Consider the following 26,971-nt stretch of genomic DNA (forward strand, 5'->3'; position numbering starts at 1 on the left):
CCCTACTGCCCAATGGATATTGGTAAGAGAGTCAAAATTGGTGACAAGGACCTTATCCAAGACAGGAATCGAGACCATGTGAGAGGAGCTCTCACATCCTATGCGGATCATGAAAGTCCTATAGGCAGAATGTTAACAATTTACTGAGCTCTGTCGTTAAAACAGCCTCTTCCCCATAACTTTCCCTTCCTTTCGGTAAAGGAACTACTTTCTTCTTACTTTCTCTTTGTGAAGATCATGTAAGTATATACTAGAGTGCAATCTTTACTTTTTCCCAACTTTTTTTTGCAGAAAGAATACCTAGTTGACTTTTTGTTTACAGTCAACAAGAGTGACCATATTTTATTAAAGATCCTTCCTTAGATTTAATTAATCTTCTAAATCAGGGTTTTCCCATCAGGAATTAACTACTTTCAAGTGCACAAAGAGCCTATTATAAGGGATGATCAGTAGAAGGAATGCTCTAATGTGTAAACATGGTTGTGTGACTCCTCACATAGAATCTTACCCTGGACTCCTCTCTTTGTTTCACATCCCACATCCAATCCATTACCAAAGGCATTGGCTTTTCTTTTGAAAAATAAGTCCAGCATCTGATTATTCCTTACCACCTCCACTCTCCACCTGGTCCAAGCCATCCTTGTCTCACTGAGATTCTGTCCTTGCCCCTCTTTAGTTCATTCTGCACATTGCAACCACAGTGAGTTTATTTAAAAAGAAGTTAGATCAATTCAATCCTGTTTGAAACCCTCAAATGGCTTTTCTTTAAGTGTATTTTGAGTTTTTACAAAGAGGAAGGGAAAGAGAGAGTTAGAAACATCGATGAGAGAGAAACATCGATCAGCTGCCTCCTACACACCTCCTACTGGGGATGTGCCCGCAACCAAAGTACATGCCCTTGACGGGAATTGAACCTGGGACATTTCAGTCCGCAGGCCGACTCTCTATCCACTGAGCCAAACCGGTTAATGGCTTTTTAAAAAAATATGTATTTTTATTGATTTCAGAGAGGAAGGGAAAGGGAGAGAGAGAGAGATTGAAACATCAATGATGAGAGAGAATAATTGATTGGCTGCCTCCTGCACGCCCCCTACCCCCTCCCCTGGGATATAGCCTGAAACCTGGGCATGTGTCCTGACAGGGAATCGAACCATGACCTCCTGGCTCATAGGTCAACACTCAGCCGCTGAGCCACATTGGCTGGACCTCCAATGGCTTTTTAATTTCACTCAGTGTAAAGCCCAATTCTTATACTGAATTATAAGCCCCTGTGTGATCTGACCCCTGTTTGCTCTCTATTATAAGCTCCTATGTGATCTGGCCCCTGCTGGCTCTGTTTTCATGTCCTACTACTCGCCCTCACTCACTCTGCTTCAGTTATGCAGGCTGACCCAGATTTCTGTTCCCTCTGCTTGGACCACTCTTCCCTCAAATATCTGTATTACTTTATCTCTAACCTCCTGTAAAGTTATCTTTTCAGTAAGTCTTTCTGGGACCTCTAAAATTATAACCTCCCCCTGCCCAAATTTCTTTATTTTTCTCCTGTTTACTTAACACTTAACATACTACATGTTTTACTTCAAAATCTTTTAATATTTGTATCTTCTAGAACATAAATTCCATGAGAGCAGGGATTTTTGCATCTTTGTTTACTGTGCGTTCCCTGGTGACTAGCATATGGTAGGGTCTTAGTCTAGGTTCTTCTGAAAGCAGAGCCTGAGCACTAGGTAAATTGGGAAGTATTCCTAGGAGTAGAAGTAAGGGACTCAACCAGTTGTGGGGATTGGTGCTTGATTCTATTGAGATTTTTGAAGAGCCTTATGAATGCATCTCAGAATATTTTGCCTGGGGAAAGAAAGGGGAAGCATTTATCTCTTGGTTTTCATCTCTATGGTATTTAGAAAATGTGGAAACTTCGACCCCCTCCCTTCTCATTAAGCAGTGGGGTCTATATTTTCTTTTGAAACGGAGAAGGCTAGTGACTATTGTTCAGTCATGTGACCACTGATGCTAGGTTGGGAAAAGCCATGGAGCTTCAACCTTCATCACTGGAATACTCACTCCCTCTTGGAACTCTAAGCTACCAGTAAGAAGACTGACGAGCTTGAGACTGCCATGCTGTGAGGAAGCCCAAACCACATGCAAGTGTTCTGATAGACAGTCCCACATGAGCATAGCCTTTAGGTCATCCCAGCCGAGGTTCCAGGCGGAGGTGTGAGGAAGCCTCTAGAACTGTAGTGCTGCTTGATACAATGACTACTGGTCACATGAGGCTACTGAGCACTTTAAATGGGGCTAGTCTAACTCTTGAAACAAATGAAAAAGTAGAAAGCCTCAGTAAAGAAATAGAAAGTGAGAAGTAGAAGATATAAAGAAGAACGAAATGGAAATCATAGAACTGGAAAATACCATAACCAAAATAAAATGTTCAATGGGTGGGTACAGAGAAACAGAACAATAGAAATCACCCAATATGAATAACAGAAAATAGACACCCCCCGCCCCCCCCCCCAAAAATGACCAGGTATATGATTTGTAAAATATCCCCATTCCACTGGTTGCCTTGTCACTCTGTTGACTGTGTCCTTTGATGTACAAAAGTTTTAAGTTTGATGTAGTCTCGTGTGTTTATTTTTGCTTCAATTGTTTGTGCTCTCGGTGTCATGTCTATTTTTATTTCTTACAACTGAATGTGCATCTACAATTAATTCAAAATAAAAAGTATACTTAAAATAGAAAAGAAATAAATGGGGCTAATCTAAATTAAGATGTTCCGAAGGCACAAACTACATCCTGGGTTTCAAAGATTTAGTACTCACCTCACCTCCCCAAAAAAGTTGTTAACATGTCTCCTTTTTTATATTGAATACATGCAAAAATGATAATATTTTGGATATATTGTGTTAGAGAAAATAGATTATTAAAATTGATTTTATCTGTTTCTTTTTACTTTTTTAATGTGGTTATGCGGAAATTTCAAATTACATACATGACTGCATATTATTTATATTGGACAGCACTGTTCTGGGTGATTCCCCATCCATTGGAGTACCCCTTGCCACCTGTGTTTTCCCAGGTGAGACCCCAGGCATCATGGAGCAGACAAGCCATCCATACTGTGCCCTGTATGGATTTCTGTCTCATAGAATTTGTGAGTAGAATAAAAAAGTTATTTTATACCATTAAGGTTTGGGTGATTGGTTACACAGCAATAGATGATGGGAGCAACCCTTCCTTTTCCAATAGTGGGTCACAGGTATAATTTCCTGGCAGTTTTGCTTTGCTCATGGGTGTGTGTTGTGTTCTTGCAGGTGTTCCACATCACAGGATCATAGGAGCCCCACGGAGGAAGTTAGGGTTATGAAGGACAGACTGAAGCAAGACACCTGCAGGAAGCTTATGTAAATGTAAAAGAGTGATGACTGAGCGTGTGGATGAGGTAAGGGGTAGGGTCAAAAGATATGAATGATACAGACCATCCCTTGCTTCCCTCCAATATGATTGTGCATTTGTTTTGTCAAATCCATTAGAAAGCCTCCTTCAGATGGTTTTATTAGTTCTTTCAGGTTAAATGGAACCCTATACTAGTGCATCATCATTGTCCCCATCCTTCCCAGGAACCTAGCAGAGCCTAATCCAACTTAATCCAGCAAAGCCTAATGTTGCAGGGATGGGAATCACAAATAAATCAAGGGGAATCATGGAGAGAGGGACCAATCCTACATTAATTCCTTGGTTCCTATATGTTCTAGTTACTGGGAACATGGCATCATCTATCGCAGTAGGTCTCAACCTTCCTAATGCCACGACCCTTTAATACAGTTCCTCATGTTGTGGTGACCCCCAACCATAAAATTATTTTCATTGCTACTTAATAACTATAATTTTGCTACTGTTATGAATCATTATGTAAATATGTGATATGCAGGTTGTATTTTCATTGTTACAAATTGAACATAATTAAAGCATAGTGATTAATCACAAAAACAATATATAATTATATATGTGTTTTCTGATGGTCTTAGGTTACCCCTGTGAAAGGGTGGTTTGACCCCTAAAGGGGTCGGGACTCACAGGTTGAGAACCGCTGATCTATGGGCTTTTAGTTTAGTGCATATATTGCATTGTGGAGAGTCTCAATCCTGAAGTTTTTTTGTCTGTCTTCTTAGCTAACTGATTCATACCACACCATTTTCTTGGACTGGCTTCTTCTGGGTGATTAAGTACATAGTAATACCAGTGGATCCCATGTGCCCACTGATTCATCTCATTTGCTATGAAATGGAACATTTTGCCTGAGGCTGTGTTGTGCAAACACCATACTATCTGTAAATCTTATCAGCTGGCAGAGGCACTGAGGTTGGATTGCTCTCTCTTACAGGATTGTTTTCTCAAGATATTCAACATGTCTCTCTTTGAGGGGAGGGACCTTATTGAGACTTGACATCTCTGCTGCTGGGAGGTTAGACATTCAGTAGTGGCAATAGTTAAGTTGGCCTTGATGAGAGAAATCCCATACTGTTGGGACTATGTGTAGCCTCCGTCCTGTCACTAAAGTGTCTCTGCACAAGCTCATTGCATTTAGCACTATTGTGGCTGAGGGGAGAGGCTGGCTGACATCCACAGGACAAGTCACAGATTTCCTCCTTCGCTGTAATGCCCTCCTCTTTAGTCATGAGTGCTTGTTCAGTACTTCCAGGTTGCACATGCCCGAGTATTGAGCAGATTCCTGTAGGCATTCTACATCTCAGCATCAGAGAATCTCTGATACAGGAAAAGAGGGGTATGCATGATGGCCAAAGTGAAGTGCCGTCAGATGATATCTACATGGAGCTGGACAAACTGTGTGCAGAACTTGCTGAGGTGGTGGCCAGAGTAAGAGATGGGGCTAAAAGAATGGAAGTGGTATACAGAGGTGCCTAACATTGCACGGAATACTTGCTTATTCAGTGAAAGAAAAAATGAAGGAACAAATGTCTGATTTCACAATATACTTACTGCCATTTCTTGACTTCCCCAATGTAGAAAACATTTTGTAAGTGTTTTTGTGTACTTCCTGAGTCTTTTTAAAAAAATAAATCTTTATTGTTCAGATTGTTACAGTTGTTCCTCTTTTTCCCCCCATATCTCCCCTCTACCCGTTTCCCACTCCACCTTCTCCCCTTACTCCCCTCCCCCACTCTCCTCATCCATAGGTGTACGATTTTTGGCCAGACTCTCCCAGCACTTACCACACTCCCTTCCCCCGGAGAACTGTCAGTGCACTCCCTTTCTATGGCCCTGATTCTATTCTATTCACCAGATTATTCTGTTTGTCAGATTTTTTATTCACTTGATTTTTAGATTCACTTGTTGATAGATATGTATTTGTTGTCACTTTGTTGTTCATAATTTTTATCCTTACCTCTTTCTTCTTCTTCCTCTTCTTAAAGAATACCCTTCAGCAGTTCATATAATACTGGTGTGGCAGTGATGAACTCCTTTAGCTCTCGCTTGTCTGTGAAGCTCTTTATCTGTCCTTAAATTCTAAATGATAGCTTTTCTGGGTAGAGTAATCTGGTTGTAGATTTTTGCTATTGATCACTTTGAATATTTCTTGCCACTCCCTTCTTGCCTGCATAGTGTCTGTTGAGAAATCAGCTGACAGTTGTATGGGTACAACTTTTCTCTTGCTGCTTTTAAGATTCTCTCTTGTCTTTTGCCCTTGGCATTTTAATTATGATTTGTGTTGATGTGGTCTTGTTTGGATTCCTTTTCTTTGGGGTTCTCTGCACTTCCGGGACTTGTAAGTCTATTTCTTTCAACAGGTAGGGGAAGTTTTCTGTCATTATTTCTTAAAATAGGTTTTCAATATCTTACTCTCTCTCTTCTTCTAGCACCCTTCTAATTTGGATGTTGGTACTCTTGAAGTTGCTCCAGAGGCTGCTTTCACTATCATCATAGTTTTGTATTCTTTTTTCCTTTTGCTTTTCTGGTTGGGTGTTTTTTGCTTCTTCGTATTTCAAATCTTTGACTTGATTCTTGGGACCCTCTAGTCTGCTGTTGGATCTATGTATATTATTCTTTATTTCAGTCAGTGTATGCTTAATTTCTAGTTGGTCCTTTTTCATTTCTTTGAAGGTCTCACTATATTTCTCAGAGGTTTCTAGAATATTCTTGGGTAACCTTATAACTGTGGTTTTGAACTCTGTATCCAGTAGTTTGCTTTCCTCCATTTCTTTCATTTGTGACCTATTTCTTTATCTCCATATTTTGGCTGCTTCCCTGTGTTGATAGAGTGGCTTTGTTTGCTAGGTGTCCTATAGTGCCCAGTGGCTCAACCTCCCCAATTACCTGAGGTGGACACTCTTAGTGCACCCCTTTGTGGGCTGTGTGCACAGTCTTGTTGTAGTTAAGCCTTGAATGCTGTTGGTATTACTGGGAGGAATTGACCTCCAGGTCAGTTGGCTGTGAGGACCAGTTGTGTCTCCAATGGGAGAACTTCTGTGCCGGAGACAACCTTAAGGGTCAGGGCTTGCTTCAGTGGGGCTTTGGCACTCACTGAGTCTGCCCCCTGAGTGTGTCTGTTATGAATGTGAAGAGATGTAATCTGGATGGTCTCACTCTGACCAGTGGTTAGACTGCTTCTTGGATCTACAAGGAGGTGCAAAGTCAGCCACTGCCTGATGCCACCCAGCAGGAGCTACAGAGAGATCTGCAGATTCCTCCTCTTTGTTTGGGGTTTGGAGGTGCCCAGATGAGATGCAGCTGTGAAGTAATGCAGACTGCTGAGGAGCCTTAGGCCTTCTTTTAGAAGCTATGGGGTTCTCTGACCCAGCTACAGTTTAACAGGTTTTTAGTTGGAGAAAGGCCAGGCCATTCTATGCAAAAGCCTCTGTGCACAGCTTGGGTAGGGTTGTAAATTGGGTGGGGCGAGTTCTCAGAGAATCACCAGGGTGGAGCAAACTGCAATGGCTGCTAGTCTGCTTTGCCTCGGAGAGGTCCTGGGGTCTGTGTCGTGTGGCCCCATGCAGGAACAATGAACGCTGCAGGCACCTCTGCAAGCGAGCCGCCCTCATGTTCCAGCCCGATGCCAGACAGTACAGTTTCTCTCTGTATGAGTCTGGGTGCCCAAATTCTTGCCCAGAACTGGATTTCAGAGCAGTCAGGAGCTTGTATCTCCCTCCCGATTGAAAAAGACAGCAGCGTACCCAGCTGCCAGCTTCTTTTGCTCACCTCTGTACCTCTGCACTTCCATACTTCTGCACCTCCTACCCGACTCAATGTGCTTTTCTTGTTCCTTCTAGTTTCAGAATTTCCACTCAGCCAGCCTTCCCGTGGTTCTGGATGATATTTGTTTTGTCTTTTAGTTGTAGTTTTAATGTGGTTGTGCACGGCAGCAAGGTCAGGTGTTTACCTATGCCGCCATCCTGGTTGTCTCCTCATCCATTGTTTCTGTCATTTCTGAGTGCCTACTGCGGACCAAGCACTGCTCTAGGTGCGAGGAATACAATGGTAGTCAGACACAAAGCTCCCTGCCTTCGCCCAGCTTACAGCCCAGTGGGGGAGACAAACAACAAATGAACTAACATATGTCATTGCTGACAAGTGCCATGAAGACAAATAAAGCAGGCTAAGGAGACAGACTGGAATGTGGGTGCTGCTTTAGAGGGGGTGCGAGGGGGGTCAGAGGAGGCTTATCTGACAAGGTGACATGCAAACAGAGATCAGAGTTCCATGAGACAGGCAGCCACATGGACATTCAGGGAAGATCACGCTAGGCAGAAAGGATAGCGAGTACAAAGGTCCTGGGGCAGGGAGCATGTTTGGCAGGTTCCTGGAATAGCATGGAAGCTGATACAGCTGGAATGGGAGGGTAGGTGAGAAGCCCCTGGTCTTTAGAACTCATCTTGCACATCCTTTGCTCTGAGAAGCCACCACCATGAGTCCCATGTTGGCAGAGGAACCCTGAGCTGCTCTGTCCTAATCTGGCCCATGGTGTGTATCATTAACATGTGTGGACCACAATCACTGCATGAACAGCACAGCCCACTCGGGCTCATCAATACTATTGGTGTCTTCCCCTTGAAGCCGTGAACTCCTCAAGCGTAGAAACGGGTCTTCTGCATCCGGGTCCCCAGCACCTGGCTCCTCAATCTCAAGTAGAGAGAATCATCTTTAAGCAGCCAGAGTCTTTCCCAGCTAAGAGGTCACCTGAGATGTGCAGGTGAGTCCCCCAGGGAGCCACCAGCAGTGAGATTCACAGACAAGACCTCCTGAAATCCAAGGGCATCGCTCCGTCGTCGCCGGGGGTGGGAGCGCTGCTGGGAATGAACTTTTGATTGATGCTCTATATACTATTGATTAGGCCGCAAACTTGGTGCACTTACATGTTAACTGGTAGATTTTTGTCCAGCACAGATGCAAATGTGTATGTGTGTTTTTCGGTAGAAAAGATAATTACAAAAGTTACAGTTATATTGCAATATTGAATATTACTTTATTTTTCTCTAAGTTAACCAAATTTCAGAATGCCACCCCTAACTAACTGTATAAATCTTTGTTCCTCAGATGATAATAGAATCAGTTTTATGGTTCCCTAAATAATAGGTTAGGTACATATTTGACATATATGCAATCTGTCAAATTTGAATGAGTCATGTGTTTTAAAAAAATATATTTAATCGATTTTTTTACAGAGAAGAAGGGAGAGGGATAGAGAGTTAGAAACATCGATGAGAGAGATTAACCAGCTGCCTCCTGCACACCCCCCAGTGGGGATGTGCCCGAAACCAAGGTACATACCCTTGACTGTAATCAAACCTGGGACCCTTGAGTCCACAGGCCGACGCTCTATCCACTGAGCCAAACCGGTTCGGCTGAATGAGTCTTGTTTTTAGAATTTTTATTTATTTTTTAAATTCTTACTCACTATTTTTTTCCATTGACAGTGGAAAGGAGGTGGGGAGGGAAGAGAGATGAGAGAGAGAGAGAGAGAGAGAGAGAGAGAGAGAGAGAGAGAAACATCAATATGAGAGAGATGCATCGACTCATTGTCTTCCACATGCGCCCCATCAGGATCAGGATCAGACCTGCAAAACAGGTACTGCTGTTGACTGGAAGTTAAAACTAAGACCCTTTGGTGTGAGGGCCTACATTCTAACCATTGAGCCACGCTGGCCAGGGCTGAATGAGTCATGTTTTTAGCTTCTTAAAAAATGATAATCTGATGTCTCATTTTGAAAAACACAAATCCAAAGTTCAGCAATTCCTGCATTGTGTTTTCCTCTCAAAGGTCAAGTGACATTAAATTGGATACGTTTTATTTTGTATTTATTTATTTATATATTTATTTTAATCTATTTTTATGATTTCAGAGTGTAAGGGAGAGGGAGAGAGAGATAGAAACATTAATGATGAGAAAGAATCATTGATTGGCTGCCTCCTGCACACCTCACACTGGTGATCAATCCCACAACCCGGGCATTTGCCCTTGACCGGAATCGAACCCTGAACCCTTCAGTCCACAGGCCGATGCTCTATCCACTGAGCCAAAGCAGCTAGGGCTGGATACGTTTTATTAATGCACAGCTTTTATAACCAGAATAGAACAGTAATTCTTGCTTTTGAAAAAATAATTCAGTCCAAGAAGCTTCCAGGAGGTGAGGAAAGAGAGAATGGAAATGGGTGGCTGGGACCTAGTATCCCTTCTTATCAGTCAACAATTTGCTCAGTAGCTCAGATGAATCCTGCTCAGGTTCCTCCAGAGCCTGATTCTGCTTCAGGTTCCTTACACAATCCTGAACTTCTGCATTATTGGGGTTGGCACAGACACGCTTCCCTTTTTTGGTTTTGAAGCTGGGGAACAAGGAGGAGAAAGGTTAACACATTGAGGAGGGTTCTTCAAATAGAGATGGGGAGCCTCCTCTTCCCTGCCCTTCAGATTCTCCACTCAGCCCAGCTTGTTCCTTTCTCTACTGCAGGCACTCAGGGTGTCTCCCTCTGAGATGCTCCCTCAGCCTGTGAGACTTCCTTAGTGACTCATGGGAGTTTCCTGGTGCAGACCTGCTCCTGCTCTCTCCTTCCTTTCCTAGCTTCCATCTTCAGTGGGAACATCTCATATCTGATGCTCTGCAGGATCAGGATAAGAATGAGGACACAGCATCCCTTGACCTTGAAGGATCCAGAGGATGTGACTTTTATGGGCATCCATCCATCATCAGGTCCCTCCTCCCAAGATATGGCTGGCATGCTTGGCACTTACATGACAGCAGGCTGGGAGCACCCACTGGTCGTTACAAAGTAACTTTCCATGAATCTGCATCGGATTTTTCGTGGTGTATAGGACGGGCAGCAGTCAGGAGGATGGTGAAAGCCTATAGTAAGAGAAAAGGCAGTCTTTAGAAAAGACTATTTCCATTCCTCCTTCCCTCCAAAGTACTGGGGAGGGTGAGCAGACACAGGGCTCAAGGGCGTGTTTTCCTCCTCAACAGCATTTGCTGGCATCTCCTTGCTTCACACTTCCCCGGGTTGAATTGTGTCTGAGGCACCCAGACCAAGGACACAACAGGGCCAGGACCATTTCTCCCAGAAGTGGAAGGGTTTGATGCGTGCAGGAGGCATCACAGAGCACCCTCCCTGGTAGGTGAGCCTTGTCCAGGACAGGCAGGAGGAAGAAGTCATCTATGGAGGAGGGACCCATGGCCCAATCTGATCTTCCCTGTAGATGTTCACCATCCTCAGCATCCTTTCTCTTTCCCCATGTTCTCTAAACAAGGTGAATGAAGCCACTGACCAGACCTGTACCCGCCAGCTGCTTTAAAATATATGCCACAACTAAATATTTACCTTCTTTTTTTTAAAAAAAACACATAAGTATTTTCATTGATTTTTAGAAAGAGAGGAAGGAAGAGGGATAGATAGAAACTTTGATGAGAGAGAGTCTGCACAGCCTCTACCTGGGATTTAGTCTGCAACCTGGGCATGTGCCTTGACCCAGAATTGAACCAGTGACCTACTGATTTCTGGGTCATTGCCCAACTGCTGACTTAGACTGGCCAGGCTCATTTACCGGGAGAGGGCCCTCTGGGATCCAACTGATACATCACCATGCTTCGTTCTGTTTGGGAGAAACCGACAAGAAGGAAAGAGAAGTCACTGGGAGGCAGCAGTGTCTCAGTATCTCCACCTATTCCATTTCTCAGCCTTACCCCCTTTCCCAGACTGGGAATCGAACCCGTGACTATTCTGTCCAAGGACTGATGCTCTAACCATTGAGAAAACCAGCCAGGGCTATATTACCTTTGTAAAACCTGAAGGTTTCTGGGTTCCAAAATACATCTAGACCAGTGGTTCCCAACTTTTTTTTGACCATGCCCCACCTAAGCATCTCTAAAATCCTGATGTCAGGATTGTTAAGATGATTCAATGTATTAATATCTATAGACAATTAGAGCAGTGCCTGCTTGTACATAGACAGTGGTAGATATTAGTTTTTAAAAATTGATAGAATGATGAGGTGGACTTAGGTGAGTCACTTGTCCAGATTGCCCCATTGCTTCTTCAAAATGATAGTTTCACTCTACATGGTATATCATAGTTCTAACGTAGGGTTCTATGCTTCTTTCTCCAGATTTATAATTTTAGTACAGTTGTTTTGATCTTGTACATATAGTCCTATATCAGCTAAGAGAAAGTATCAAATAATTCTGGCCATGAAAAGGGAGAGAATTGTTTCCTCAAGTGGGACAAGTCTTCTGTATATGGTTTTTCCCATGAACCAAAAGCTTCAGAAAAAGGTCTATAGCTACTGCTACTGCTTTTTAAGAAGTGCCAGATTCACCTCTATGTTGCAGGAGAGTGTCCCTCTGTGTCCTTCTTAACTGCAAGTTACTGTTGATTGGTCCCCAGTGAGAAAGCTCATTGAACTCACCATCATCCCAAGATTCACTAGCCAGGGATCCATGGGCAGGGGATCCAAGGGTAGCAGCAAGAATTAGGAAGGAGAGAGCAGCTGCAGAGACCTTCATCTCCCCTGTGCAGACAGTGCTGGCCTGAGGATCCTGGGCTCTTTGCTCCCTGATTCTCTGGACCCAGCTCTGCCCTTGTATTTATAAGAGGAGGATCAGGACGTCACAGGGCAGAAGAATGCTATTCTTTGGCTATACCATCAACAACAGATATTTCTAAAAAAGGGAACAAGCCTGGGAATGCAATAGGAAGTTGAGGGAACAATGATTTGGGGCTTTCCCTACTGCCCAATCGATATAGGCAAAAGTGTCAAAATTGGTGATAAGGACCTTACCCAAGACAGGAATCACATCCTATGCCAGTGATGGCGAACCTATGACACGCGTGTCAGAGGTGACACGCGAACTCATTTTTTTGGTTGATTTCTCTTTGTTCAATGACATTTAAAAATATAAAATAAATATAAAAAATATAAGTCTCTGTTTTACTATGGTTGCAAATATCAAGAAATTTCTATATGTGACACGGCACCAGAGTTAAGTTAGGGTTTTTCAAAATGCTGACATGCCGAGCTCCAAAGTTTCGCTATCACTGAGTCCTATGGGGATCATGAAAGTCCTATAGGAAGAATGTTAATTTACTGAGCTCTGTGGTTAAAACAGCCTCGCCCCTTAACTTCCCCTTCCTCTCTGTAAAGGAATTCCTTACTTTCTCTTTGTAAAGGTCATGTATGAATATACTAGAGTGCAATCTTTACTTTTTCCCAACTCCTTTTTGCAGAAAGAATACTTAGTTGACTTTTTATTTAGTCAACAAGAGTGACCTATTTTATTAAAGATCCTTCCTTAGGAGATTTGGTTATTCTTCTAAATCAGAGTTTTTCCCTCAGGAAGTAACTACATTCAAGTGCACCAAGAGCCTATTATCAGGGGTGATCACTAGAAGGAATGCTCTAATGCAATGCTTTTCAACCTTCCTAATGCCCCGAATCTTTAATAGAGTTAGTTCCTCATATTGTGAAGAACCATAATATTATTTTTGTTGCTACTTCATAAATGTAATTTTGCTACTGTTATGAATCATAATGTAAATATCTGATTTGCAGAATGTATTTAGGCGACCTCTGTGAAAGGGTCATTCCACCCCCAAAGGGGTCACGACCCATAGCTTGAGAACCGCTGCTCTACTGTGTAAACCTGGTTGTGTGACTCCTCACCTAGAATCTTTACCCTGAACTCCTCTCTTTGTTTCATATCCCACATCCAGTCCATTAACAAATATGTTGGCTCTTCTTTGGAAAATATGTCCAGCATCTTATTCCTTACCACCTCTACTCCCTCCACCTGGTCCAAACCATCATTGTCTCTCACCGAGATTCTGTCCTTGCCCCTCTTTAGTTCATTCTGCACATTGCAGCCACAGTGACTTTGTTAAAAAGGAAGTTAGATCAATTCAATCCTGTTTGAAACCTTTCAATGGCTTTTTTAAAAAAAAATAGGTATTTTTATTTATTTCAGAGAGGAAGGGAAAGGGAGAGAGATAGAACCATCAATGATGAGAGAGAATAATTGATTGGCTACCTCCTGCAGCCCCCCTCACCACTCCCACCTCCCAGGATTGAGCCTGAAACCCAGGCATGTGCCCCGACAGGGGATCGAACCATGACCTCCTGGCTCATAGGTCAACACTCAGCCACTGAGCCACATTGGCTGGACCTCCAATGGCTTTTTAATTTCACTCAGTGTAAAGCCCGATTCTTATACTGAATTATAAGCCCCTGTGTGATCTGACCCCTGTTTGCTCTCTATTATAAGCTCCTATGTGATCTGGCCCCTGTTGGCTCTGTTTTCATGTCCTACTACTCGCCCTCACTCACTCTGCTTCAGTTATGCAGGCTGACCCAGATTTCTGTTCCCTCTGCTTGGACCACTCTTCCCTCAAATATCTGTATTACTTTATCTCTAACCTCCTGTAAAGTTATCTTTTCAGTAAGTCTTTCTGGGACCTCTAAAATTATAATCTCCCCCTGCCAAAATTTCTTTTATTTTTTCTCCTGTTTACTTAACACTTAACATACTGCATGTTTTACTTCAAAATCTTTTTTAATATTTGTATCTTCTAGAACATAAACTCCATGAGAGCAGGGATTTTTGCATCTTTGTTTACTGTGGGTTCCCTGGTGACTAGCATATGGTAGGGTCTTAGTCTAGGTTCTTCTGAAAGCAGAGCATGAGCACTAGGTAAATTGGGAAGTATTCCTAGGAGCAGGAGTGAGGAACTCAGCCAATTGTGGGGATTGGTTCTTGATTCTATTGAGATTTTTGAAGAGCCTTATGAATGCATCTCAGAATATTTTTTTAAATTTAATTTAATTTTATTTAATTTTATTTATTTTATTGCTTAAAGTATTACAAAGGGTATTACATGTGTGTCCTTTTTTTCCCCCTGCCCTTGACAATCCTCTGGCCTCCCCTACCCCCCAGTGTCTTATGTCCATTGGTTATGCTTATATGCATGCATACAAGTCCTTAGGTTGATCTCTTACCCTGCCCCTCCTGCCCCCCAACCCTCCCTTGCCTTCCCGCTGCAGTTTGACAATCTGTTTGAGGCAGCTCTGCCTCTGTATCTATTATTGTTCATAAGTTTATAATGGTCTTTATTATCCATGAATGAGTGAGATCATGTGGTATTTTTCCTTCATTGACTGTCTTATTTCGCTTAGCATAATGCTCTCCAGTTCCATCCATGCTGTTGCAAATGGTAAGAGTTCCTTCTTTTTTACAGCAGCATAGTATTCCATCGTGTAGATGTACCACAGTTTTCTAATCCATTCATCTACTGAGGGGCACTTAGGCTGTTTCCAGATCTTAGCTATGGTGAATTGTGCTGCTATGAACATAGGGGTGCATATATCCTTTCCGATTGGTGTTTCTGGTTTCTTGGGTTATATTCCTAGAAGAGGGATCACAGGATCAAATGGGAGTTCCATTTTTAGTTTTTTGAGGAAGCTCCATACTGTCTTCCATAGTGGCTAAACCAGTCTGCATTCCCACCAACAGTGCACGAGTGTTCCTTTTTCTCCACATCCTCTCCAGCACTTGTCGTTTGTTGATTTGTTGATGATAGCCAGTCTGACAGGTGTGAGATGGTACCTCATTGTTGTTTGGATTTGCATCTCTTGGATGATTAGTGACTTTGAACATGTTTTCATATGTCTCTTGGCTTTCTGAATGTGCTCTTTTGAAAGGTGTCTATTTAGATCCTTTGCCCATTTTTTGATTGGATTGTTTATCTTCCTTTTGTTAAGTTGTATGAGTTCCCTATAAATTTTGGAGATTAGACCCTTATCACATATGACATTGGCAAATATGTTTTCCCACGCAGTGGGTTTTCTTGTTGTTTTGTTGATGGTTTCTTTTGCTGTGCAGAAGCTTTTTATTTTGATGTAGTACCATTTGTTCATTTTCTCTTTAGTTTCAAGTGCCCTAGGAGCTGTATCAGTGAAGAAATTGCTTCAGCATATGTCTGAGATTTTATTGCCTTTGGATTCTTCTAGAATTTTTATGGTTTCCCGTTGTACATTTAAGTCCTTTATCCATTTTGAGTTTATTTTTGTGTATGGTGTAAGTTGGTGGTCTAGTTTCATTTTCTTGCATATATCTGTCCAATTTTCCCAACACCATTTATTGAAGAGACTATCTTGACTCCATTGTATGTTCTTGCCTCCTTTGTCAAATATTAATTGAGCATATTGGTTCGGGCCGATTTCTGGGCTCTCTATTCTATTCCATTGATCTATATGTCTGTTCTTGTGCCAGTACCAGGCAGTTTTGAGAACAGTGGCTTTGTAATACAGCTTGATATCTGGTATTGAGATCCCACCTACTTTGTTCTTTCTCAGGATCGCTGCAGCTATTCGGGGTCTTTTTTATTCCAGATGAATTTTTGGAGAGTTCGTTCTAGATCTGTGAAGTATGCCATTGGTATTTTAATGGGAAGTGCATTGAATTTATAGATAGCTTTGGGTAGTATGGACATTTTAATGATGTTGATTCTACCAGTCCATGAACAGGGTATGTTCTTCCATCTGTTTATGTCTTCCTCTATCTCTTTTTTCAACGTCCTGTAGTTTTCTGAGTAGAGGTCTTTTACCTCTTTAGTTAAGTTTATTCCTAGGTAGGTTAATCTTTTTGGTGCGATGGTAAATGGGATTGTTTTTTTAGTCTCTCTTTCTGAAAGTTCACTACTGGTGTATAGAAATGCCTCAGATTTCTTGGCGTTAATTTTGTATCCTGCTACATTGCCAAATTCGTGTATTAAGTCTAGTAGTTTTTTGATGGAGTCTCTAGGGTTTTGTATGTATAATATCATGTCGTCTGCAAATAAGGACAGTTTTACTTCCTCTTTTTCAATTTGGATGCCTTTTATTTCTTCTTCTTGTCTAATTGCAATGGCTAATACTTCCAGTACAGGAGTGGTGAGAGTCGGCATCCCTGTCTTGTTCCTCTCCTTAGGGGAAATGGTGTTAGTTTTCGTCCATTGAGTATGATGTTGGCTGTGGGCCTGTCATATATGGCTTTTATTATGTTGAGGTATGATCCTTCTACTCCCACCTTGCTGAGAGTTTTTATCAAAAATGGGTGTTGGATTTTGTCAAATGCTTTTTCTGCATCAATTGATATGACCATGTGGTTTTTTTCTTTCAATTTGTTTATGTGATGTATCACGTTTATGGATTTTTGGATATTGTACCATCCTTGCTTCCCTGGGATAAATCCTACTTGGTCATGGTGTATGATCTTTCTGATGTACTGCTAGATCCGATTTGCTAAGATTTTGTTGAGGATTTTGGCATCTATGTTCATGAGGGATATTGGCCTGTAATTCTCTTTCATTGTGTTGTCTTTAGCTGGTTTTGGTATTAGGGTGATGCTGGCTTCATAGAATGAGCTTGTTAGTGTTCCTTCCTCTTGAATTTTTTGTAGTAGTCTGAGGAGGATAGGTTTTTGTTCTTCCTTGAATGTTTGGTAAAACTCCCCTGTGAAGCCGTCTGGTCCTGGGCTTTTGTTTGCTGGAAGCTTTTTTATGACTGCTTCAATTTCTTCCATAGTTATTGGCCTATTGAGATTTTTAGATTCTTCCTGATTGAGTGTTGGAATGTTGTATTTTTCTAGGAATTTGTCCATTTCCTCCAGGTTGTCTAGTTTGTTGGAGTAGAGCTGTCCATAGTAGTTTTTAACAATCATTTGTGTTTCTATGGGGTCTGTTGTTATTTCGCCTCTATCATTTCTGATTTTGTTTATTTGGGTCCTCTCTCTTTGCTTCTTGGTGAGCCTGGCTAGAGGTTTGTCAATCTTGTTTATCCTTTCAAAGATCCAGCTCTTGGTTTCATTGATTTTCTGTATTGTTTTTTTGGTCTCTATGTCATTTATTTCTGCTCTAATCTTTATTATCTCCTTCCTTCTGCGCACTCTGGGGTTTTCTTGTTGCTCTCTTTCTAATTCTTTGAGTTGTAGAGTTAGATGATTTACTACCATTTTTTCTTCTTTTTTGAGAAAGGCCTGTAGAGCTATAAACTTCCCTCTCAGGACTGCTTTCATTGCGTCCCATAGGTTTTGGTTTGTTGTGTTTTCATTGTCATTAGTTTCCCGGATGTTTTTAATTTCTTCTTTGATCTCATTGGTAACCCAATCAATATTTAATAACATGCTATTCAGCTTCCAAGTGTTTGAGTATTTTGGGTTGTTTTTATTGTAGTTTATTTCTAATATTATGCTATCGTGATCTGTGATGATGCTTGGTATGATTTCAATCTTCTTGAATTTGGGGAGACTTTGTTTGTGACCCAATATGTGGTCTATTTTTGAATGTGTCTTATGAGCACTTGAGTAGAATGTATATTCCGTGGCTTTGGGGTGAAGCGTTCTGAAGATGTCAATTAATTCCATCTGATCTAGTGAGTCATTTAGAATTGCTGTTTCTTTGCTGATAGTTTGTCTAGAACAGGGGTGGGCAAACTTTTTGACTTCAGGGCCACAATGGGTTCTTAAACTGGACCAGAGGGCCAGAACAAAAGCATGGATGGAGTGTTTTGTGAACTAATATAAATTCAAAGTAAACATCATTACATAAAAGGGTACGGTCTTTTTTTTTTTTTAGTTTTATTCATTTCAAACGGGCCAGATCTGGCCCGTGGGCCGTAGTTTGCCCACGGCTGGTATAGAGGATTTATCCAGTGATATCAGTGGTGTATTAAAGTCCCCTACTATGATTGTATTGTTGTTGATCTCTCCTTTGATATCTTCCAGGAATTTTTTTATGTATTTGGGTGCTCCTGCATCGGGTGCATATATGTTTACCAGGGTTATATCTTCTTGTTGTATTGATCCCTTTAGTATTATGAAGTGGCCTTCCTTATCTCTTGTTATGGACTTCACTTTGAGGTCTATTTTGTCCGATATAAGTATTGCTACCCCAGCTTTCTTTTCCTTTCCATTTGCCTGAAAGATATTTTTCCATACCTTCACTTTCAGTCTGTGTGAGTCCCTTCTAATGAGGTGGGTCTCTTGTAGACAGCAAATGTATGGGTCATGTTTTTTTATCCATTCAGCCACTCGATGTCTTTTGGTTGGAGCATTTAGTCCTTTTACATTTAAAGTTATTATTGAAAGGTACTTGTTTGTAGCCATTTCTTTTTGTGTGTGTGTGTGGCAGTTTTCTTTCTGAGCTTTTTATTTCTTCTTTTTACACCAGTCCCTTTCGCATTTCTTGCATTGCTGGCTTGGTGGTGATGTAAACTCCCTTAGCCTTTTTTTGTCTGTGAAGCTTCTTATTTCCCCTTCAATTTTGAATGATAGCCTGGCTGGATAGAGTATTCTTGGATTCATTTGATAATCTAATGGGAGATCCCTTGTATGTAACTTTATGTCTCTCTCTTGCAGCCTGTAAGATTCTCTCTTTGTCCTGAACATTTGCCATGGTAATTATGATGTGTCTTGGTGTGGGTCTTTTCGGGTTCACCTTGTTTGGGACTCTCTGTGCTTGTGTGACTTTTTTCTTCCCCACCTCAGGGAAGTTTTCTGATATTATTTCTTCGAATAGATTTTCTAATCCTTGCTCCTCTTTCTGTTGTTCTGGCACCCCTATCATTCGTATGTTGTTTCGTTTCATATTGTCCCTAAGCTCCCTAAGGCTCTCCTCCTATCTTTTAATTTTTTTCTCCAATTGCAGTACAGTTTGGGTGTGTTTTGCTTCCTTGTCTTCTAATTCACTAATTTGGTCCTCCGCTTCTCCTAGTCCACTGTTGATATTTTCAATGGTGTTTTTTATTGCAGCTATATTGCTCTTCATTTCTTCTTGGGTCTTACTTAAGTTGTTGATTTTTTCATCTGTTTCTCCTTGCTTCTTGCATAAGTAGTTGATTTTTTCATCTGTTTCTTCTTGCTTCTTGTATATGTTGTTGATTTTTTCCTCCATCTGGTTTATGCACTCTAGGACCCTTATTCTGAATTCTTTTTCTGTCATGTTGCATGTCTCTGTATCACTTAGCTGCTTTTCTGGCGAGTCCTTTTTTTCTTTCCTTTGGGGGTTTCTTTGTCTACCCATGTTTGATCTCACTGACATATCTAGATGTTGAGTCATTCAGTGGCTGCTCCCTGGGTGGCAGTGGCTCCTTGGGCTGTGGTTGCTCCTCGGGCAGTTGCGGTAGCAGCTGCTCCTCAGTTGGCAGCAGCTCCTCTGGTGGGTGCTGTTCACAGCTTTGGTGGCTCTTCTGGCTGGTGGGGGGAGGCTTCACGTACAGCTGCTGTTCCTCAGAGGGTGTGGTGATCAGGAGGCTGCTGTTGCTTGGATCTGCTGCGTTGATTTAAGGGCACATAATACAACACAACAAGGCACAACGTACAGGCACTGAACACAAATATATTCATGATATTAATAACCCCAAATAAAGGTGACCACCTGAATTAAGGGGATTAGGGGATAAGGAAGAAAGAAGAGAAAAAGATAAAAGAGAAAAAAGAAAAGTAAGAAAAAAAGAGTGCGAAAATGAAATTGGGAAAAAGGAGGGGGGGGGAAGAAGAAAAGAAAAGGAGCGAAAAGAGAGAATGAAGTAGAAGAGGGGAAGAGACTATTTATATGAGGAGAAAACTCCGATAGAACCGCCACTAATCCCAACAAATTCCAGCAACAGATCCCTGGAGATGAATGTAAACTACAAATAACCAATAATATCAAGAGAGGCAAGGGAAAACAGAAGCACAAAAATAACCGGGGTGGGGGGGGGGGTGGAGGGAGGGGAAAAACCAGCAGAAAAAAAAGAAAAAGAAAAAGAAAAACAACCTCACAACCAGTCCTAAAGAAAACGCACACACACACACACACAAAACAATATACTCAACAATCAAGCAAACAGCAACAAAACAATAGAAAGATAAAAGAAGAGAAAAAAAATTTTGGATAGTGAAGAAAGATAAGGGATAGGTGTATAAGGATTTAGAGCAGTGGAGTGGAAATAGGATATATAAGTAGGGTGAAATTTTGACAGGGGGAAAAAAGAAGGAATCGGGAAAATCTAAAGCAGGAATAGGGTAAGAGAAACAGGACAACAAAAGGGGAAAAGTGAGGAAGAGGGTTTTAGCATAGAGGTAAAATTGAGGTAGGGAAAATTGATGCTAAAGGAACGATGAAAATAGAATGGAGAACACTAATCCCAAAATAAAATAAAGAGAAAATAAAATGGCACTTTAAAAATGGTAGCAGTGATAATACTGGTTAAAAATAAAAATGTAGTAATTAAAAGGGTAAAATCAGGTGATGGAAAAAGAAGGGAAAAAAATTGGTTTCTTAGTTAAAAGGTGAAAAAAGAAAAAAAAATTTGCAGTAGTGAAGGTCCTTCGGTTCTTCTACTCTTCAGTCTGCTCACCTTGGTCTTGCCAGGTATTCAGGAGAGTGTTGAATTTCCCTGCGATACACTGTTCCTCCGTGTTGTAAACCACAGTCCTTATTTTAAAGCAGGCCGTATTTGTGTCCCAGACTGCTTTAATTTGTGTTTAGCTAAGAGTCAGTTTGTGGCTCAGCCTCAGGGTGGCAATGTTTTTGGGTTGGCCTCTGAGGCTATATGGCTTCTCTATCCAGTAGCAAGGGTTTATTTTCTCTATTGCACTTAAAACTGGTTTGGGGAGGTCAACTGCCCAGAGCTGGTTCTTTAATCGTTACTCTGCTCTGTGTTATTGCTGGGACTGAAAGCTCCTCTATAGGCCAGACCCTGTTAACTCCCAGGGACTGATCAGATTATTTTAATCCTTCATCTTGTTCAGGGTGGAATCTGGGTGTGGCTGTGCTCCTTGCCTGGGGGCTAGGTGGAGGAGTCCCACCCTCCGGAGAGAATGGCTGCCCCAGTCCTGGGCTCAGGGGTGTCTCAGCACTCAATTCGCTGGCACCTCTCCCGGCCCCCCCTCTCTCCCCAGCCTCTCCCCAGATTCCACTCGTCTGCACCTTCTCCCTCTCTTCAGCACAGGTGAGTGTCTGTATCCGAAATGTCCTATGAACAGGGTTCAGTGAAAATAAACAAACGCCGGCCGCGGAAACAGGGAAGGCTGAATTTCTGTAAGCTCCTCTCTTACCGGCACTGCATGGTCTGGTCAGCTCTTCAGGCTGCCCCCTCTAGGCTCAGTCCTCTGTAATCACAGAACCCAGATTCAAATCACCCGGTGCCAGGAATCCCGCGGGTCTCCTTTCCCCAGTCGGGGGCTGTGCCTGTCCCAAGAGATGCAGCTGTCTCCCATGCGGTCTCCCTCTGACCCTCTGGGCTCAGAGATCTGGCAGACTTTCCTGCCCAGATCCCTGGTTCTTTTACCTTTCCAGGGGAGCTCTGCCCTTCCCGGCTGTAAACCACCTCACCAGCTGAGTAATTTCGCCAATTCAAGGTGGGTGTTATTAGTTTCAGCTGCTTACTCCATCTGCTCCGGGACAAGATCTGGGATGCGTCTGCCTATCTCGCTGCCATCTTGTCGAAATCTTTTACTACAGCTTGATTGACCTGGAGAGTATTATGAGACACAGGCAGCAGTATCGTGTATCTCAGAATATTTTTCCTGGGGAAAGAAAGGGGAAGCATTTATCTCTTAGTTTCCATCTCTATGGCATTTAGAAAATGGGGCCATTATGACCCCCTCCCTTCTCATCAAGCAGTGGGGTCTATATTTTCTTTTGAAACAGAGAAGGCTAGTGACTATTGTTCAATCATGTGACCACTGAGGCTAGGTTGGGAAAAGCCATGGAGCTTCAACCTTCATCACTGGAATACTCACTCACTCTTGGAATTCTAAGCTACCAGTAAGAAGACTGACGAGCTTGAGACTGCCATACTGTGAGGAAGCCCAAACCACATGCAGGTGTTCTGATAGACAGTCCTACCTGAGCGTAGCCTTTAAGTCATCCCAGCCTAGGTTCCAGGCAGAGGAGTGAGGAAGCCTCTAGAACTATAGTACTTTTAATATAACTACTGGTCACATGAGGTTACTGAGCACTTTAAATGGGGCTAGTCTAACTCTTGAAACAAATGAAAAAATAGAAAGCCTCAGTAAAGAAATAGAAAGTGAGAAGTAGAAGATATAAAGAAGAACGAAATGGAAATCATAGAACTGGAAAATACCATAACCAAAATAAAATGTTCAATGGGTGGGTACAGAGAAAATAGAAACAGAACAATAGAAATCACCCAATATGAATAACAGAAAATAGACACCCCCCTAAAAAAATGACCAGATATATGATTTGTAAATTTTCCCCATTCCACTGGTTGCCTTGTCGCTCTGTTGACTGTGTCCTCTGATGTACAAAAGTTTTATATATCATAGTGGTCTCGTGTTTATTTTTGCTTCAGTTGTCTGTGCTCTCGGTATCATGTCTATTTTTATTTCTTACAACTAAATGTGAATCCACAATTAATTTAAAATAAAAAGTATACTTAAAATAGAAAAGAAATAAATGAGGCTAATCTAAATTAAGATGTTCTGAAGGCACAAACTACATCCTGGTTTCAAAGATTTAGTACTCCCTCCATCCCCCCACCCCAAATAAAATTGTTAAGATGTCTCTTTTTTTATATTGAATACGTGTGTAAATGATAAAATTTTGGATATATTGTGTTAGAGAAAATATATTATTAAAATTGATTTTATCAGTTTCTTTTTAATTTTTTAATATGGCTATGAGGAAATTCAAAGTTACGTATATGACTGCATATTATTTATATTGGACAGCACTGTTCTGGGTGATTCCCCATCCGTTGGACTCACTCCTTGCCATCTGTGTTTTCCCAGGTGAGACCCCAGGCATCATGGAGCAGAGACAAGCCATTCCTACTGTGCCCTGCATGGATTTCTGTCTCATAGAATTTGTGAGTAGAATAAAATAGTTGTATTTTATACCATTAAGGTTTGGGAGATTGTTTACACAGTAATAGCTGATGGGAACAACCCTTATTTGGCCAATGGTGGGTCACAGATATAATTTCCTCGAACTTCTGCTTTGCTCATGGGTGTGTGTTGTGTTCTTGCAGATGTTCCACATCACAGGATCAGAGAGCCCCACGGAGGAAGTTAGGGTTATGAAGGACAGACTGAAGCAAGACACCTGCAGGAAGCTTATGTAAATGTAAAAGAGTGATGACTGAGCATGTGGATGAGGTAAGGATTAGGGTCAAAAGATATGAATGATACAGACCATCCCTTGCTTCCCTCCCATATGTTTGTGCCTTTGTTTTTTCAAATCCATTAGAAAGCCTCCTTCAGATGGTTTTATTAGTTCTTTCAGGTAAATGGAACCCTATACTAGTGCATCATCATTGTCCCCATCCTTCCCAGGAACCTAGCAGAGCCTAATCCAACTTAATCCAGCAAAGCAGAATGTTGCAGGGATGGGAACCACAAATAGATCAAGGGGAATCATGGAGAGAGGGACCAATCCTACATTAATTCCTTGGTTCCTATATGTTCTAGTTACTGGGGCCATGGCATCATCTATCGGCTTTTAGTTTAGTGCATATATTGCATTGTGGAAAGTCTCAATCCTGAAGTTTGTTATCCTGTTAGCTAAATTATTCATACGCCACCATTTTCTTGGTCTGGCTGCTTCTGGGTGATTAAGTACATAGTAATACCAGTGGATCCCATATGCCCACTGACTCATCTCATTTGTCATGAAATGGAACATTTTGCCTGAGGCAGTGTTGTGCAAACACCAACTGTCTGTAAATCTTACCAGCTGGCAGAGGCACCGAGGTTTGATTGTTCTCTCTTGCAGGATTGTTTTCTCAGGATACTCAGCATGTCTCTCCTTGAGGGGAGGGGCCATATTGAGACTTGACATCTCTGCTGCTGGGAGGTTAGACATTCAGTAGTGGCAATAGTTAAGTTGGCCTTGATGAGAGAAATCCCATGCTGATAGGACCATGTGTAGCCTCCATTCTTGTCACTAAAGTGTCTCTGCACAAGCTCATTGTATTTAGCACTGTTGTGGCTGAGGAGAGAGGCTGACTGACATCCACGGGACAAGTCACAGGTTTCCTCCTTCGCTGTAATGCCCTCCTCTTTAGTCATGAGTGCTTGTTCAGTACTTCTAGGTTGCACATGCCCAAGTATTGAGCAGATTCCTGTAAGCATTCTACATCTCAGCATCAGAGAATCTCTGATACAGGAGAAGAGGGGTATGCATGATGGCCAAAGTAAAGTGCCATCAGATGATATCTACATGGAGCTGGACAAACTGTGTGCAGAACTTCCTGAGGTGGTGGCCAGAGTAAGAGATGGGGCTGAAAGAATGGAAGTGGTGTACAGAGGTGCCTTACATTGCACAGAATACTTGCTTATTCAGTGAAAGAAAAAATGAAGGAACAAATGTCTGATTTCACAATATACTTACTGCCATTTCTTGACTTCCCCAATGTAGAAAACATTTTGTGTGTTTTGTGTACTTCCTGAGTCTTTATACCTCCCCATTTGGCCCTCCCAGGCCCCCAAGCATCATTGGTGACAGTTAAGAATCAGATGAGCTCTGTTTGTTACTTAGCTTGCATAAATAAGAGACCAGGCTTTGATACTCTACATGTGCTATTCAAGCCTCAGGTCTTCCAGCCCAATAACAACAGGAACCAATGCTTAGTGAGCACTAACTATGCTTCAGGACTACACTTGGGGCCCTGTGGGCATCATCTCTCAGATGAAGTGTTTCCTGTATGAGGTGCTTTCTATAATTATTTCATAATAGTGCCTAGAGCATCCATAGTTTCTCCCCTTACAGAAATACCAAATATCCTGTCATCTTTCTGTAAATGCTCCTCTTACCACATCCTGTGATATGTGCTTGTACAGCATGTTTTTTTTAGTAAAAGCTGAGCTACTCTACTATTTCAGGGAAAGAGGAAGCAAGGGTCAGTATATCTGAGGGAAGGGTCAATGTCACCTCATTGGGGTCATCTACCTTCCTTCTCAGTCCTGCAATTAGTCTATATTGGAATTTTCTGCTGTTACCTCAACCTACCCTCTCCCTCCTTTCCTATCAGTCCATCTGTCATGTGTCTGTATCCTGGGCAGCTCATGAAATTTAGAATAGCTATTCCATTTATGGGTCCCTTCTGAGGAAAGAACCTTGATGTTGTGACTCTTCCTTGCAAACTTCCTTGTGTTTCCAAGTGAAACCATCTCAGGTGCCTGACATCATCTGCGAGATGCATGGTGACTAAAGAAAGTGCTTTGAGCTCTCTTTGTTGTCCTCAATGAAAGGGAACTTGTTCTGGTTCTCTCTTAAACCAGCTACATGACCTGTTGCGAAGGGTTATCTGGTGTATGCAATCTTTCCACACTTTCCCTGGTTACTTTTCGGTGCAGGGGACAGCACCCACCAACTGAGCCTCACTGGCCAGGGCCTATAAGTGAGTCTTTCATGGCAGCTCTTGACATCTACAAACCATGCATAAGGTTGACATTCTGGGACTGCTGCTCCTGGTGGTAGACAAGAGGTATCATTTGCTTAACACATCCCAACTTTCAAAGCACCGGGATTGGTACTACTTTGAGACACAGGCAGGAAGGGACTCTGACCTAGACCTCATGCTCTAGAGGACTCTTCATATCACAAACACATACAAAACCAATTTATCAGGGGACACAAAAGCACCTATGTCTCTTGGGATGTGGTACTCAGGGCTGGCCCATGTGACCTGTAATCTAAACATCCACTCTTGTGACAAATACAGTTCATGCCTCAAGGGAAAATGCTACTCTACTTCTCCTGCCCTCTGGATATCCAATATTAAGTATTCATTTCACTTTTAAATTTGTTAACTCATTTATAAGTGTTTTTCTTTAAAAAATATTTTTTTATTGATATCAGAGAGGGAGGGAGAAGGAGAGGGAGAGAGAAACATCAATGATGAGAGAGAATCATTGATCAGCTCCCTCCTGTACACCCACACTGGGGATTGAGCCTGCAACCTGGGCATGTGCCCTGAATGGGAATTGACCTGGTGACCTCCTGGTTCATGAGTCAACACTCAAGCACTGAATCACACTGGCCAGGCAACCATTGTAATTATTTTTAATTGTACAGTTCATTGGTATTAAGTACATTCATATATTATATAATCATCACCATCATCCATCACTGAACTTTTTTCATCTTGCAAACTTAAACTCTATACCCATTAAACATAACTCCCCATTCCCCACTTCTCCCAGCCATTAGAAATCACCATTTTACTTTTTGTCTCCATGAAATTCACTATTCTAGGTACCTCATATATATGTGGAATCATATAGTATTTGTCTTTTGGTGACTGATTTATTTCACTTAGCATGTCCTCAAGATTCATCTATTTTGTAGCGTATGTCATAATTTCTTTACTTTTGAAGACTGAATAATATTCCAGTTGCATGCATATATCTATTTTGCTTATCCATTCATCTGTTGATGGACACTTGGGTTGCTTCCACATTTTAGCTAGGAACAGGAATGTACAAAT

At 41.8% G+C, this 26,971-nt stretch overlaps 1 protein-coding gene across 1 annotated transcript; it reads right to left on the reverse strand.

Moving 5' to 3' along the window:
- Positions 1–9,346: 9,346 nt before the first annotated feature.
- Positions 9,347–12,058, reverse strand: LOC308531778 (C-C motif chemokine 15-like). Its single transcript, XM_081108884.1, has 4 exons — positions 11,912–12,058; positions 11,051–11,098; positions 10,244–10,355; positions 9,347–9,837 (listed from the first exon to the last, which is right to left on the reverse strand). The coding sequence occupies exons 1-4, from the start codon at positions 12,006–12,008 to the stop codon at positions 9,678–9,680; spliced, it is 417 nt and encodes a 138-aa protein (XP_080965010.1). The 5' UTR covers positions 12,009–12,058; the 3' UTR covers positions 9,347–9,677.
- Between the last annotated feature and the right edge of the window lie 14,913 nt (positions 12,059–26,971).

Source organism: Myotis nattereri (genome assembly GCF_964212035.1).
Source record: "Myotis nattereri genome assembly, chromosome: 16".
Taxonomy (NCBI): domain Eukaryota; kingdom Metazoa; phylum Chordata; class Mammalia; order Chiroptera; family Vespertilionidae; genus Myotis; species Myotis nattereri.